Below are 15,288 nucleotides of genomic sequence, written 5' to 3'. Positions count from 1 at the left end.
CCACTGTAGCTCAGCATTTCTCCATTCAAGAATTCAAATTTGGGTTGGGAAGGTGGCTCAGTGGTAGAGTGCTTGCCTTGCATGCATGAGGCCCTGAATTCGATTCCTCAGCACCACATAAGCAAAAAGAAAAAAACAGAAGTGGTGCTGTGGCTCAAGTGGTAGAGTGCTAGCCTTGAGCTGAAGAGCTGAGAGACAATGCCCAGGCCCAGAGTTCAGGCCCCACGACTGGAACCCCTCCCAAAAAAAAAAAAGAATTCAAATCCCCTCGACCTAGTATACCACGTACTGACTCCTATGGCACTTGAGCCCTCAGTAACACAGTATCCACTTCTGGCTGGGTCTTCTCCCTTGCTCCAGATGAACTGGACTTCCCTTATATGGCTAACCATTTAGGATGTTTCCGCAGCATCTGTTAAAAACCCACCCATCCTGGGAGGTCCTTCAGAATTTGTTCCCTTCTACCAACTACTTTGTACTCCTCATTGACCATATTTCAAAGCATCTCCTAAATCATCTTCTGATAGTTATGCCACCCTGTTTCATGTTAGTATTACTCTTATGTTTTTATTATCTCCCTTACCAGACAGCAAGGTCTCAACACCTGCAGGTAGAGAACTCTATCTAACACATAAAATAAGATACTAAATAAATATTCATTAAGCCAAGTTACAAAAAGATGATATCCTTATGAACTTTTACAAAACCTTTCAATGAAAAAGGCCTGTCAGTACTAAATATATTATTGGGTAGAACATGTTTTCTTTCTATTTTATAATCAATGGTCTTCTTTTAAAATATTCAAAACATATCTAAAGGAAAACAGAAAGACAAAAACAATCATTATCCATAATCCCATCACCCAATGATCACATGATTAAACTATTACTACATTTATTTTTAGGCTTCTTACTTAAAATTAATACAAACATTTTCTAGGTATTTGGGGCAGTAGGCTTAAACTCAGGGCCTCATGCTTGCTAGGCAGGCATGCCACTACTTGAGCCATGCCTTCCTTCAATCTTTTTTGTTTTATTTTTCAGATAAAGTTTTACAGTTTGGGGCCTGAGTCAGCTTCAGATGGTCCTCCTACCTCAGTATCTCTTGTAGCTGGATTATATAAACTAACACAGTAGTCTTGTTAGTTGAGATGGAATCTCACCAGCTTTTTTCCCAAGCTGGCTTAAGCCTTGTTCCTCCTGACTTCTGCTTCCTAGATAGCTAGGATTACAGGTGTGTGCCACCAGCTTGGCCATGTATTTTCTAATTTTTATAAGGGAAAAAATAGAGCTTAAATATCTACATAATATATTCACTTGATAGATACAATGACTTATTTCAATGTTCCTCTGTTGGACATCAAGTTGTCCCTGGTCTTTTACTATTAGAATTCAAAATAAATATTTGTGAGTAGTTGTCATCTTTGATTATTTTATCAGGACAGAACCCCAGAAAGTACTGAATCAAGAAACAGGAACATTTTTAATTCTTTGGCTAACCAATGTTCTCTGGCTTTACCAGTAACCACACCTATAAGGGCTACCTTCATAAAAATTGCCTACCTTAGGCATTAGCAAGTTTAGCAATCTGATTTTCTTTTTTTTTTTTGCCAGTCGTGGACCTGAACTCTGGGCCTGGGTGCTGTCCCTCAGCTCTTCAGCTCAAGGCGAGCGCTCTACCGCTTGAGCCACAGAGCCACTTCCGGCTTTTTCTGTTTATGTGGTGCTGAGGAATCGAACCCAGGGCCTCAGGCATGCAAGGCAAGCACTCTACCACTGAGCCACCTTCCCAGCCCTAGCAATCTGATTTTACTCAAATATAGCATCCTAGTTAATTTCCATTGTTTTCATTATTAAATTATGAAGAGTGATTGTTAAGAGTTCCCTTTGCAGAATCTGTTTCCAGCCCAGACAAATACTCTAACAAGAATTATAAACAGTACTCAAGAGGAAAACATTGCTTTAGCAATCCAACATTCTCTGCTAAACCATAAAATATTCAAATTACATAAAATATAATTTTAAAACTCTAAGAATATAAAATGATTCTTTCTTGGCCTATCTTATCCTATGAAAAAAGTAATTCCTAAACTTGAATTAAAACTCACTCATCGGGCTGGGAAGGTGGCTCAGTGGTAGAGCGCGTGCCTTGCATCCATGAGACCCTGGGTTCGATTCCTCAGTGCCACATAAGCAAAAAGAAAGAAGCCGGAAGTGGCGCTGTGGCTCAAGTGGTAGAGCGCTAGCCTTGAGCTGAAGAGCTGAGGGACAGCGCCCAGGCCCAGAATTCAGGCCCCACAACCGGACCAAAAAAAAAAAAAACAACTCACTCATCTAATATTAATTTATTGGTACAAGATTGTACAGTAAATGTGTTCATTTGCCTCACCAGATTTAGAACTTAAGTTTAATTCAAAAACTGCTATGGCAGTGAGTCATCTTTGACCCCAAAATTTCACCTTAAGATGTCTGCCCTATAAGTAATTTTTAAGAACGAAGTAAAATAAAAATGCACAAAGATATGTACATATGCCTACTAGAAACAACTTAGACACCAATTAATAGGAGATTCTCTTTCCCCCACCACTGAATCTCTTATTCATCAACAGTTTTCATTAAAGTTCTTTACATTGTTTTCATATATAATTCAATGTATTTCAAAATTCTTCACCCTCTATCTTTTTCCCTCTCCCCCCTCCTAAGTAATCCCTTAATTAGATTCATATTCTGCTTATTCTGGATATGTGTATGTATATGTGTGTGTGTCCAGGAAAGTCCATGAATAAGTATGTCTTTTAAGTCTAGCTTCCACACTCCTATTAAACACAATATATCTTTTTTTTTTTTTTTGGAGACTGGCTTTTCTCACTCAATACGATGTCCTCCAGTTCTCATTCATCTTCCTATAAATGATAAAAATGACATGATTTTCAGTTTTCTTTATGGCTATGTAATACTTGTGTGTGTGTGCATATGCTATTCATCTATTCATCAGTTTAGGGGTACTTTAGTTAGCTTATTGGCTATTGAGACTACTACTACAATAAACACAGGTATGCAGGGATCATTTGGGTAAATTGATTTACCTCCTTCAGATACATGTCTAATGGTCTGATAAGGAAGGCCCATTATTTTTAGTTCATAAACTTAGTTTTTAAGTGAGACTGCCCCTCTCACTATAGACCTGTAACTTCCTAAGATCAGTTGACTAAAGCACACTGCTGGCTGGGATGACACAAGGTGAAGACCATATATAAGACTCATTTACACATTTTAAAAAACAGACATGAAAGAACCTATGTTTCTACATGGAAAAACCTTTGGAAGATACACCATAAACTATTAAGAATGCTTGTATCTGTTTTAAATCATTTGAGATGATTTGCTTAGGGATTAGTTTTATAATGAAAACAATACTTAATTAGAGGAGAATCTTGTTCCTTTAATAATGAAGATAAATCCTTCCTACACCTTTTCTGCTTTTTATAGCCTCACAGCAAGAGAGAGACTGTAGTCTCTTATTTGGTCTTGTATCTTTTTTCAAACTGGCTCAGTATTCAAAAGTGATACACTGAGTACCTTCCACATACCACACATTCTGCTACTGTTAGGAGATAGATGAGGGACATTGTGAAATCTCTAATTTTACAGATTTAAACATTCATGGCCTTGATTGAACAAATTTTGTGTCCCCACCTCCTTCAAATAGTCAAAAATAGATATCCACTTGAAGGAACAATGAGCATTTTAGACTGCTTCTAAAATTGTGTGTAACTACTGTCATCTCCAACCCACAAAATGGAATCCTTGATTTTTTTCTTTCTAAATTTTCTTTCTAAATTTAGTCTTCCTCCCTTAAATGAAAATCCCATTCCCCTAATTATTTGAACCAAACTCCTTGAAGTCTTTCAAGGATACAGAATGTCAATTTTTCCTTAAAAATACATTTTTATTCTAGTAACCATTCCTCTGCTGTTAACTGCTAACTGCTAACATTGTTATGGTTTAAGATATCTCCTCATAGGTTCACATATGTGCAGAGGTGGTAGACCTTTAGCAGTGGAGCCTAGTGCCAAATCATCAGTTACTGGAGTATGGCTTCAGAGGGGATTAATGGACTTCTCACAGAACCCCAGCCACTCTAAGGTTTTCTGTCTCCCAATATAATCTCACACTCCTACTACTATGATGGTATATTCACCATGAAGTCCTCACCAAAGCCAGTAGATTCTGGCACTTTAGAACTATCAGCCAAATAAGCCACTTTCCTTCAAGTACTAACCCTAAGCTATTTTGTTATAGTAACAGAAAGTGTACTAAGGCAAACACCTTGTCCAAGGTACCACTGTCTTCATCTGGATTGCTGCACAACTTCTAAGCTGGTATCCCCACTTTTGCCTTTGTCTCCTTGTTTCTGTTCTCCACAAGTAGCCAGAGTAATCCCTATGTTGTCACTCCTTTACTCAGCAACCCCCCCATGGCTTCACATCCAACTCAAAATAATAGCCACGTGGTTAAGGAGCCTATGAGATCAACAGGATCGTACTGCCTGCCTCCTCATATCCCTAAACTCACTTCCACTACTCTTCTCATTATGCCCCAGCTACATCCATCTTCCTTCCCTCTATACATACCCAGGCAGACTGTTGGTGAGTTTGCTTACCTGTTTCTCTCTTGTCAAGGCATTCTTTCCGCACAAATCCATATTGTTCCTTCTCTCACTACATCTCTGGCCAAATGCCTCCTTCTCAGTAAGGTGACCATTGTATTAAAACTAAAGATTACCCCTCCCAATCCCTTTCATATTCCTCCTCCCTTTTTCTTCAAAGCATGTATCTCTATTTGACATACATTTACGTAAGTAATTGCCTATTTTCTATCCCACCTATAAACTGTAATATGAGCTCCATGCAGGCAGCTTCTGTTTTTATCAATACATAGAACTACACCTACCCCTCAGTCAGCACTCAAGACATTTCAAGTGGAATAAATTAAAAAGAGAAGGAAATATTCCTAAATCATAAAAATATTCCTAAATCATAAAAAATTATCTAAGTAGTAAACAGCTAAAGCTACAAACTGTAAGTATGCAAGCATCTGTATTATGGAGAAAGCAGCTGTTTCAGTAATAAATGAAATACCATCACTGCTTAAGGTATCCAGTGGTTTCTCAATGCACCTGAATGAAAGCCGAAATCCTTCTGTTATATACAAGGCTCTGCTGGCCTCTCCACTGGCCTGCTGTACCACTGTTGCCCTCTCCTGCTGCACCCCAACCAAATACTCTCCTTCTTTGTTGGTCAAATATTCCAAGTTTGTTTTTCCATCAATCCCTCAGCCTGGCCTAAATTCAAAGGGTGTTTCTTCTGCTATTTCAGAACTCTTGAATGTCAGCATCTCCAAGAGGACTCCTTGTCCATTTAATCTAAAGCAGCACTCACTGTTATCTACTATATCTCCCTGTGTTACAGATCAATGTAGCTCCTATTAGAACCCAATATCTTTGCCTTTTTTTAAATTTTGTTTCTGCTTGACTTCCACAAGAACTTAACTTTCAAAAGGGCAAGATATTTTCCTGTCACCTGAAATAGAATCTGTTTAACAAATTTGTTGAATTGTAAATAAATTGAATTTTTTTATTTGCACTGTAATTTCCTATCTTCACACTATAAAACTTTTCTAAAAGAAAAAGGCACATGAAAGAAACAATCAAAAGAAAATTCCTCCCAAGTCTAGATAATCCTGAAGAAATCCTGTGGTCATGTGACCACTCAAAGTTCTCTGTGGTCAACAGTAAAGATGACCTAAGCAGTGAAAAATTAGACTTGTGTTTGTGTGTGTGTGTAAACTGTTCCATAGAATTAAAGAAAAACTAACTTATATGTCAGCTCTAAAAGGTATAAGGAAAGTTGAGAAGATGGCAGAAGAAAAAGCGAAGTAGAACTTGGAGAAAGAAGAGGAAAATACAGCTACGAACAACACAGATAAGCTAGGATTGAAAATTTGCCACAGATAATCTCCAACATGAATAATCCACACTGGGTAATAGAATATTGACTATAATTACATTCATCCTACTGACCTTGTTCTAAATTATTATGGATTATTACTACGCAAGTTATTTTGTTCCACACCAGAGGTGGCTGTATTTCGCTATCAGATGACATGACCTCTAATTCAATAATGTCTGTAATGCACTGGTATCCTCAGATAAAAGCTGTCTATAATGTCTGAACAAAGGTGAATTAGTTATCCAATTCACACACGCAATTAACTCTCTTAATACCTGTGAGACCATGGAGCCCCTTCTGAATTTCCTATTAAATACTGCATATGGAGGTCTTCCCTCCATCTGTAGTTATCTTGTGCTGTACTTTACAATAAACAATATTAATAGTTTATTGCCCCCATCAAAATTCTTGCATTAGTTATCATAAGAGACCTCATTCCAGAAAGCAATGACTCCTTTTCCTGGGAAAATGTATTACATTCAGATGTTATGCCTATTAGTAAAGCACAAGAATTTTTATTCTCAGTAATACAAAAACAATGCCTTCATGAAATATGGGAAAAATTCACTTTTCTCTTATTTTAGGAATACCTCTAAAGCACCAAAGTCAATGTATATAAGTGAATTTATGTATACATATATATGTACACACACATATGTTGTATATGGTCATTCTTAATAAAATTCAAGTGTTAACAAGCCAGCCTAAATCAAAACATAGTATTTTTGGCCACCTGTTCCCTCTGCTAGGGAACTGAAATTTCACAAACAGTTCGAAGGCAGAGCCCTGTGCCTCTGCTTTGTACCCATATGTGATGCCAATGGCTGTATTCATAAAAACTCAGATCAGAATAACTAGATAATGTCAAATGTTAAGCAAACACCCTCACCATCTATGAAAAGGAGATAATTAATTAATTCTTCAGGGGATGCTTTTCATTTTAGTCATCTAACATAAATGTATCTTTTAAGCAAAGAACAGAGAACAAAATAAAATCCCTCAAATGAAATCTAGCTCTCTCAGCATGCATTCACATTACAGTTCTAATTGTAATATTAGATGATATCTATGAGAAAGTAAGGAAGGACAGTCTATCTCAGAACATTTGGTCCTATGAAACCTGCTATCACCTGGGCTTTCCTCTGCCCTCACAACTCAAAGCAGGGAGTAAGAGGAGAGAAATAAGAAAACAGTTCCTTAGGTGGGTTTCACATATTTGACGTGCTCATGAAATGACAGAAGAATAGACACTGCAGAAACTGGAGAGAGAAGCAGGTGACATTCTCTTCATAAACAATCTAAACTATAAACCAACCTTCCACATGCTGCAACACAAGAAACACAGACTCCTCAGAGATGATGTACTTGTGCAGACACACCATGTTGGGCACACAGCGGGGGATGATGGTCTTTCTGTTCCTGCTGTATTCACTGCTTTTCCTTAGACCCTGACAGAGAACAAAAAGGTCAGTTGTACCCTCAGTTGCCTTTGGAGCCTGCTGTGCTCTGTGTTTATCAACCAAACTAATCTATCCGAGTTACTCCAGGCTTCAGAGAAACCACTCATCTGCTGCTCTATGCCCCTCAGTCCCTGGAGGCTCTGCTGATGGCATCTGGCGTGAATCCAGAGAACGGAAGATGCCACAAAGCTGCCATTAAAATCAATTACGTGGGTCAGTGTTTTTATTAGAGATGCTCTCAAACTAAGTCATCAGGATGACACACAGTTATTTCTCTGTGACCTTTTAAGTTTTATTTTACTTATGTACATCTTTAAAGCAGGAAACATTGTGTGATCCATTCAAATTCCTCAAACATAAAAGATATTTCTAATTGAAACAGCAACTTTAAAACACTATTCCAGTCTCAGGTTTATTTACAAATCTTCTCTAAAAAACAAGCTATGTGAATCCTCTGGGTGACACTCTGGTTTTTAAAACTGGGAAAGTGTCAAATTCTTAAAGACAAATATTTTTCAGTACATGTCAGTGTAACTTACTACCATGTCTTATCAATAAAAAGTAACGTATCAGAAAAAAAATAGGAATTTTTTTTGGGGGGGGTCAGTGGTGGGGCTTGAACTCTGGGCCTGGGAAATTCCCTGAGCTCTATCAGCTCAAGGCAAGCGCTCTACCAATTGAGCCACAGCGCCACTTCCAGTTTTCTGGTGATTTATTGGAATTAAGACTCTCCCAGACTTTCCTGCCCCAGCTGGCAGATTCTCAGATCTCGGCCTCCTGAGTAGCTAGGATTACAGGCATGAGCCACCAGCACCCAGCTAGGAAATTCATCAAGTCACCTTCTTGATGCTATGGAAATGCTTAGATAAGAATATTTTTAGAATATGCATTATAATAATCCATCCTAAAAATAATTTCAGTTATGAAACTGAGTTTTTCTTTTATTCAGTTATGAATTAAAATTGAATTTATATCATAAGAGAATGTAAATAATATTCTCCTCAAATACCTGTAACAAAATTTTAGTTCTTACAAATCAAAAATGAGATTGTGTGTGATCTTCACAAATTATTCAAACTGTACTTGAGATGTGTTTAAATTACGCACTACACATTTAAACAACACAGAATTGCTCTTCTACTTATCCAAATTATTTCATCTCTTTTATAATGTCAAACTTTTAAAATGTATGGTACATCATGTTTATCAACTGTGATGGAAAGAAAGAAAAAATATGTACAAGATAGCCAAAACCTACAAGAACATTCAAAACACCCATGCAACAATATTAAATACCTTTCCTTTCAAAAGCATTATTTAAAAATAAGTTCTAAATACAATAAAAATACAAATTCTACTTACTTTTAAAATGAATGTCTGGTCTGTCCTTGTGTCCATTACAAGTAAAACCTACATAAGAGATATAGGTGATAATTTAATGATAATGCAATAAAATATTGACTCTTGACTTTTGGAAACTAAGAGTTGGAGGTAAAATTAACTTCTCCAAATTATTAGTATCTGAATGGATTTTTTGTAATCTATTAATAGAATCAAATAGTTTTCAAAAATAGATTTACTATAATTTCCTTTTCTTAAAATGTCATAGTTTAGAAACATTACCATTTCCTAGATAAATTTTAAATTTTTTGTTTTTTTGGTTTTTTGTTTTGTTTTGTTTTGTTTTGTCGGTCATGGGTCTTGAAGAACACTGGGCCTGGGTGCTGTCCCTGAGATTTTCAGCTCAAGGCCAGCGCTCTACCACTTGAGCCACAGCACCACTTCTGATTTTCTGGTGGCTAATTGGAGATAAGAGTCTCATGGACTTTCTTGCCCAGACTGGCTTTGAACGGCGACCCTTAGATCTCGGCCTCCTGAGTAGCTAGGATTACAGGTGTGAGCCACCAGCACCCGGCTTTAAATGTATTTCTGAAAGAAAAGGAAATGTTTCATACAAAGAATATTTCCTCATGGAATATACAGCTGGACCTCAGGTCTCCTTTTGGTACTGCCTCTACACTCTGGGCTGCTTTTTCACTCGTTGTATCAAGTGGAGACCAACTCTTATCTAGCTGCTAATAATGGCATCCCAATTGTTTTCCTTTCCTCCATGCTGCCCTATGGTAGGTTCTCAAAAATAGCAGACAAAGTGTTTTGTTTTTTTAAAAAAACAAAAGTTAGATCACATCATTCATACATCACCCTGAGAGGAAAGGCTTGACTCCATGAAATGACCTCAAGACCCTTCATGATGGCAACAAGAAGAAAGGACCCTACCAGATTAATTTTATTATTTCTACACACTACATCAAAAGCTGGCAAACTTTTTCTGCAAAGAACCAGAGAGTAATAAATATTTTAGGCCAAGGCCAGTCAGTCTCTGCTACTTTTCAAATCTGTTATGATGGCACAAAAACAGCCACAGTCTGAATTGGCCAAGGGATATGGTGGGAATATTAGCACAGAAATGAGCAAACCACAAATGAGGTCTTTCCCACCTCTACAGAGCTGGCTGGCAACCAACTACCAGCCCATGATGGGGAAAGGAGGAAGAAAAGTCAAAGATAATAATAATAATAATAATAAATTTTCAGCTTGAGAAGAATAAAAGAATGTTACAAAGAAAGAAAGAAGTCAAAGTGGAGAACAAGTTTGAGATGATAAAGAAATAGTGCCAACTTCATCTTTGAGTTTTCTTTCATTGCAATAGAATATTACCACAGGTGCCTCCTGAATGCATCTCTTCCCCTTCCCAAAAGCCATGTACTCACTAAAAATAAAACAAAGAACCTGTTCCTCCTCCAGGAGAACTGAATACTACCACTCACCATGCAAGCATCTTAACCTTAGAGTTACCTAAGACTCCAGTGAGGAAACCAGACTTAACAGCACCCGGATTTTAGCCCATGGAGTCCTACTCTAACCTACAAAACTGTAATAGAAGTACATTAGAAGAAGAGGAGAAAAACACTACAAAGAAAGGGGTTTTTTTGTTTTTGTTTTTGTTTGGAAACGAGGTTTTTTATTATGTACTGTTTGCAGATTTTGCTTATAGTTTTCTGTGCCCTTTGTCTTATACTTAAGTTTCTCTGAGGCAAGGATGGGAAAGGGAATCACAGAAACAGCAGGAAAAAGGATGAACTAATGCTACTCACAATGATACTCACTACATTGGAAATGAACTTTACAACTTGGGTGGGGGAGAGGAGTGGGGAGGGAGAAGTAGGAGAAAATGAGGGAGAGGTAACAATATTAAAAAAGAAATATACTTCAATTATTTTCAGACAGGATAGACACATTCTCTCTTTACTTAAACTCTGTGCTATTTTTACCACAATTCTTTTTTTGCATATATATATAAATATATATTATTGTAAAGATACTTTACAGAGGGGTTATAGTTACATGAGTAAGGTAATGAGTACATTTCCTATCGAGCATTGTTACCCCCTTCTTTGTTTTCCCCCTACCATCTCTTCCCTTTCCTCCCCACCTCCCAACTCCTCCCTTTCCCCCCACAAAATTGTAAAGTTCGTTTTCAATATAGTGCCTTATACATCTTATTGTTACAATGGGTCAACCTGTATCCTTACTTCAGCATTTTGTTATTTCCCTCCCACTCCCCAAATTAGAAAAATATATATACAAGATGCTGGGCACTGGCATCAAATACAGTGACAACAGGAGTTATAACATTTACCATAATTCTTGAATACTCCAAGTTTGGGAATCACATTCACAGAATGTGGCCTTAACAGTTAAATTAACCTAGTGAATGCAAGTGGAGTCACTAAGGTCCCCTCTGTAAAGGAAGACTCAACGACCGTCTCTTAAGCAAAGACATTTAGTATACCTTAAGGCACGTTTATTTATTTCTAATTTTTATTATTTTGAAGCGGTTGTACAAAGGGGTCTCAACTAACTCAACATTCTATTTTTTTCTTTTGAAGAGCTGAACTCTCTGAAAGAATCAGTTTCACTAGGCTTGAGTTTTCTTTTTTTAATCTAATTTTATTATTATTATAAGTTGTACGGGGTTACCATTTCATATATGGTAATGAGTAGTGCTCTTTTCTGACCAATGTCACCCTTTCCTTCACTTTCTTCCAGCTTCCCCCTACCATCCCTACCCACAGTTGCAAGTTCATTTTCCACATAGTTTATACTGAGTACTGTGATTGTATTTGTTCACCCTTCTTCCCTCCCTTTCTACCCCCTCCACTGCTCCCCCATGCCCAATTATTTTTATATCAACTTGTGACTCTTTTAAGTCACTCACCATAAAGCTGGTCATGTTGAGTAAAATACATCTGTATGAAATAAAAAATTATCCAAGGGCTGAGAAGTTGGCTCAGTGGTAGAGTGCTTGCCTTGCATGCATGAGGCCCTGGGTTCGATTCCTCAGCACTACATAAGCAGAAAAAAAAAGCCGGAAGTGGTGCTTTGGCTCAAGTGGTAGCCCAGAGTTCAGGCCCCACGACCGGACCCAAAAAAAAAAAAATCCAATAAAATCTCTTTTCTGATAAGGGTCATTTGGATATTATAACATCATTCACAGGCCACATCAAGTTATCAGTTCAGGCAGGCGGCCCACACAAAGCCAATAAGAAGCATATGGATCTGTTCTGTCCTATACCAAATGATTTTGAGGCTCTCATACAGGCCACAGGCCTAACATTCCCCACCCCTGAGGTAAAGGTATGGAAGATGTACAATTCAAGAACTTTTTCCTACCAGAAGCCTCTTACAACTGACTGAACAAGATACTCATGCATAAATCAGGAGTGATATCTCTTTACTGGTCTCACTTAACCAGGAACCATGAAGCAGATGAGATAAAAAAGACAAAATCAAGATGGCTAAACAAGGCTGGAAAGTGCTGTGCTGTTTACATGTACTTTCTTCTCCTACTAACTTTATTTGCAGCTAGACAATGTTCACATTGAGGCAATAAACACAAGAACATATGTGATTTTTTTTAAATGTGCCCTTTGACTGTCAATTTCTCCCAAACAGGTGTTGGCTAAATGATTATAAATTGGCCTCTGGATACACCTCTTCAACTGAGCCGTACAGGGCTGGTGATAATATAATTAGACCTAAAAACATCAGGCTGGTGAATGCTTTCCATCTGTTTGGCAATAATGTTTAGTTAACAATAGTCTTTAAAAGAAGCACCTTCAACTTGAGTTCTTAAAGTTATTTATAGAGCCATTCTTAACACACCAACACTCCTGCTAACAAGAGCTTTAGCCACTTGGAAATTATTAGCCATACGGCTGTATACAAAGAAAAACGACTGCATTTAACATCTGTATCTTTCCAAATTTACACGCTTCAACCTCATTTAAAGTCATTTCTTAATGAATACTGCTATGGAGCTGCATTAATATTATAGTTGCATGCACAAAGATCATAAGGAGCCAAACATTTTTTTAATGCCAACAGTAGGCCAATCTGTAATGAAGCTGTCAGCACAAAGGACAAAATAATAGCTTCTTTAACCCTCAAACAGGATTTTTTCATTTGTAGACTAGAACACATCAATTTATAAACTGTTCATGGGTTTGCTCACCTTTATAAAGACAAAAATCTAATTTGTACTAATTTGATACAATTGTCTTTCCAATAAAAGGCCCCTAAATCCATCTTTTATTTCATGATAAAACAAGCATTATAACTAAAACTGTCAAGAAATAATTACCTTAGATGGCACACCTTACTGAAAGAGTACAATTAATGTATTTCTCCCTTTCATTTGTCATACTTACTTATCAGCACTATATTAGCATATGGTCTAACAAAAGAGATTACTCCATCTTCACCTATACCAATATAGAGAATGCTCCTAAATGGAAAAAAGAAAAGATGAGAAAAGAAAAGACAAGAAACGAAAAGAAGAGAAAAGAAAAAAAAATAAAAGAAGGCAACTTATGCCTTTAGTACTAGCCTCATCTATCAGAAAACTTGCCCACAGTTCTTTCATTGCAGTTACAGCAGCAAAAGCTACAACTGATTATAGGTCTGAAGGTTTCTAGGGGCTATAATTGCCCAGAGGGGAGGAGGGTGTTTTGTTTTGCTTTTGTTGTTAACCAGAATAGGGAAATTCTAATGTTTAACAAGATACTACCTTTACTACAACAGGAGAGAAGATCTACAAAATCATCAAATACAATTTTTTAAACACGTAAAAGAATAATTTAGCAGGAAGAAAAGAAATACATTTCGATAGACACTGCCTATGTTACAAAAATATGGAGTACACTCTGCTATGGGAGCTGTTGCCCCATTCATGAATTTTTTGGGGGGATATTTAAATTTTGACACTGGAAGTCTGGAAATTCTCTGAAAATAATTTCAGCTAATTCCTTTAAAAAGAAAGATTACCTGTGTGGGTTAAGAAAAAATTCTAGGGCTGGGAAGGTGGCTCAGTGGTAGAGCGCTTGCCTTGCATGCATGAGGCCCTGGGTTTGATTCCTCAGCACCACATAAGCAAAAACAAAAAAGCCGGAAGTGGTGCTGTGACTCAAGTGGTAGAGCGCTAGCCTTGAGCTGAAGAGCTGAGGGACAGCACCCAGGCCCAGAGTTCAGGCCCCACGACCAGACCCCCCCGCAAAAAAAAGAAAAGAAAAGAAAAAAATCTATCTCCCTAATGGCAATTCACAAGACTCTAGGACAACTGTAGTTAAAGACTAAAGGTTTATCCTACATGACGAACCCAGGCTGTCCCTTAATGGCCTCATTGTCCATGTTTGCTGGATATAATCTACTGCTGGAAAATCACACATACATAAATATCCCAGAAAGAATGGGATCAACAGAATAAATAAGCCACAGAAAAGTTACAAGCCCAATTTTGCAAATAAGACAGTTCTTCTCAACATAGTTTCAGATGAATAAAATCATATTTGCTGTACTCTATCCAAAACAGCCCATGCTCCACAAGCATCATGTAAGCTTTTAACTAGCCCTGTGTTGATAATATTACAAGTATTGGTGATGATCACTTTCTGTATAGAATTTTGAACAATAAAAACTACAGCAGTGAATTCTGCTAGCCTCCCCTAATACCACACAATTATAACTAAAAAATATTCATATTTTCAGCCATAAACCCATCCCATTTTTGTATAGAATACTTAAACTGTATTCCTATTGTTAACCATTAATTCTTCACCTTCTTTTCACGAAGCATCTGACAGAAATTCACTATAGAAAACAAAGCAGAATATCAGGTGACTTTCAGTGAATAATTCTACTGGGCTCTAAGTCTCTCTCTTTAGCATTGCAAGGCTAACAACATACCCTGTACAACTGTTCACAATTCCAAAAGCAAATGATACTGCACCCACAGCATCAACCCATCAGAAACTGCTGTATAAAAAAGCAGCAGTCAGAAAAGACTATGTGGAGACACCCCTCATGGTAGGTCATGAACCAATCAAGTTGTTTCTTTGAGAACTGGAGTTTGACCTGGAGGTTTACAACTCCAGCCTAAAAGATCTTTTCCCCTACTATTTATACTCAACATCTATTTTCAACAATGGATAGCATAGAGGGCACCTCCAGGATTTCTTAACTTGTGCATGGCATACTATCAGGAAGTAAGCATATACTGCAAAAAGAATACTTCCTTGTGAATAGATGGCCAAGGTAAGAGCAACCAACTAACTTAGAACAAAATAAGGTATCTATTTAATCCAAAAGTATCTTCAAAGGTGAAAGGCAACAAAGAAGCATAGGTCCCATGGTTTCCCTTATTTGTAATATCTAATATATGTCTGAGTCAAGTAGAAAAGGTCAGATAAGGTGATGTTA

The 15,288-nt window shown here is 37.3% G+C and overlaps 1 protein-coding gene across 5 annotated transcripts in view; it reads right to left on the bottom strand.

Moving 5' to 3' along the window:
- Positions 1 to 15,288, bottom strand: part of Rps6kc1 (ribosomal protein S6 kinase, 52kDa, polypeptide 1) — a 152,540-nt gene that overhangs the window by 32,562 nt on the left and 104,690 nt on the right. For all 5 annotated transcript variants that reach the window (XM_013015331.1, XM_013015332.1, XM_013015333.1 and 2 more), the window contains 2 exons: positions 8,833 to 8,880; positions 7,326 to 7,458 (listed from right to left, as the gene is read on the bottom strand). In XM_013015331.1, coding sequence (XP_012870785.1) covers positions 7,326 to 7,458; positions 8,833 to 8,880 — 181 coding nt within the window. The remainder of the gene's footprint in view (positions 1 to 7,325; positions 7,459 to 8,832; positions 8,881 to 15,288) is intronic.

Source organism: Dipodomys ordii, unplaced genomic scaffold (genome assembly GCF_000151885.1).
Source record: "Dipodomys ordii isolate 6190 unplaced genomic scaffold, Dord_2.0 Scaffold26, whole genome shotgun sequence".
NCBI lineage: Eukaryota > Metazoa > Chordata > Mammalia > Rodentia > Heteromyidae > Dipodomys > Dipodomys ordii.
The sequence above is the reverse complement of the archived record's forward strand: the minus strand, read 5'-3'. Positions and strand labels throughout refer to the sequence as shown.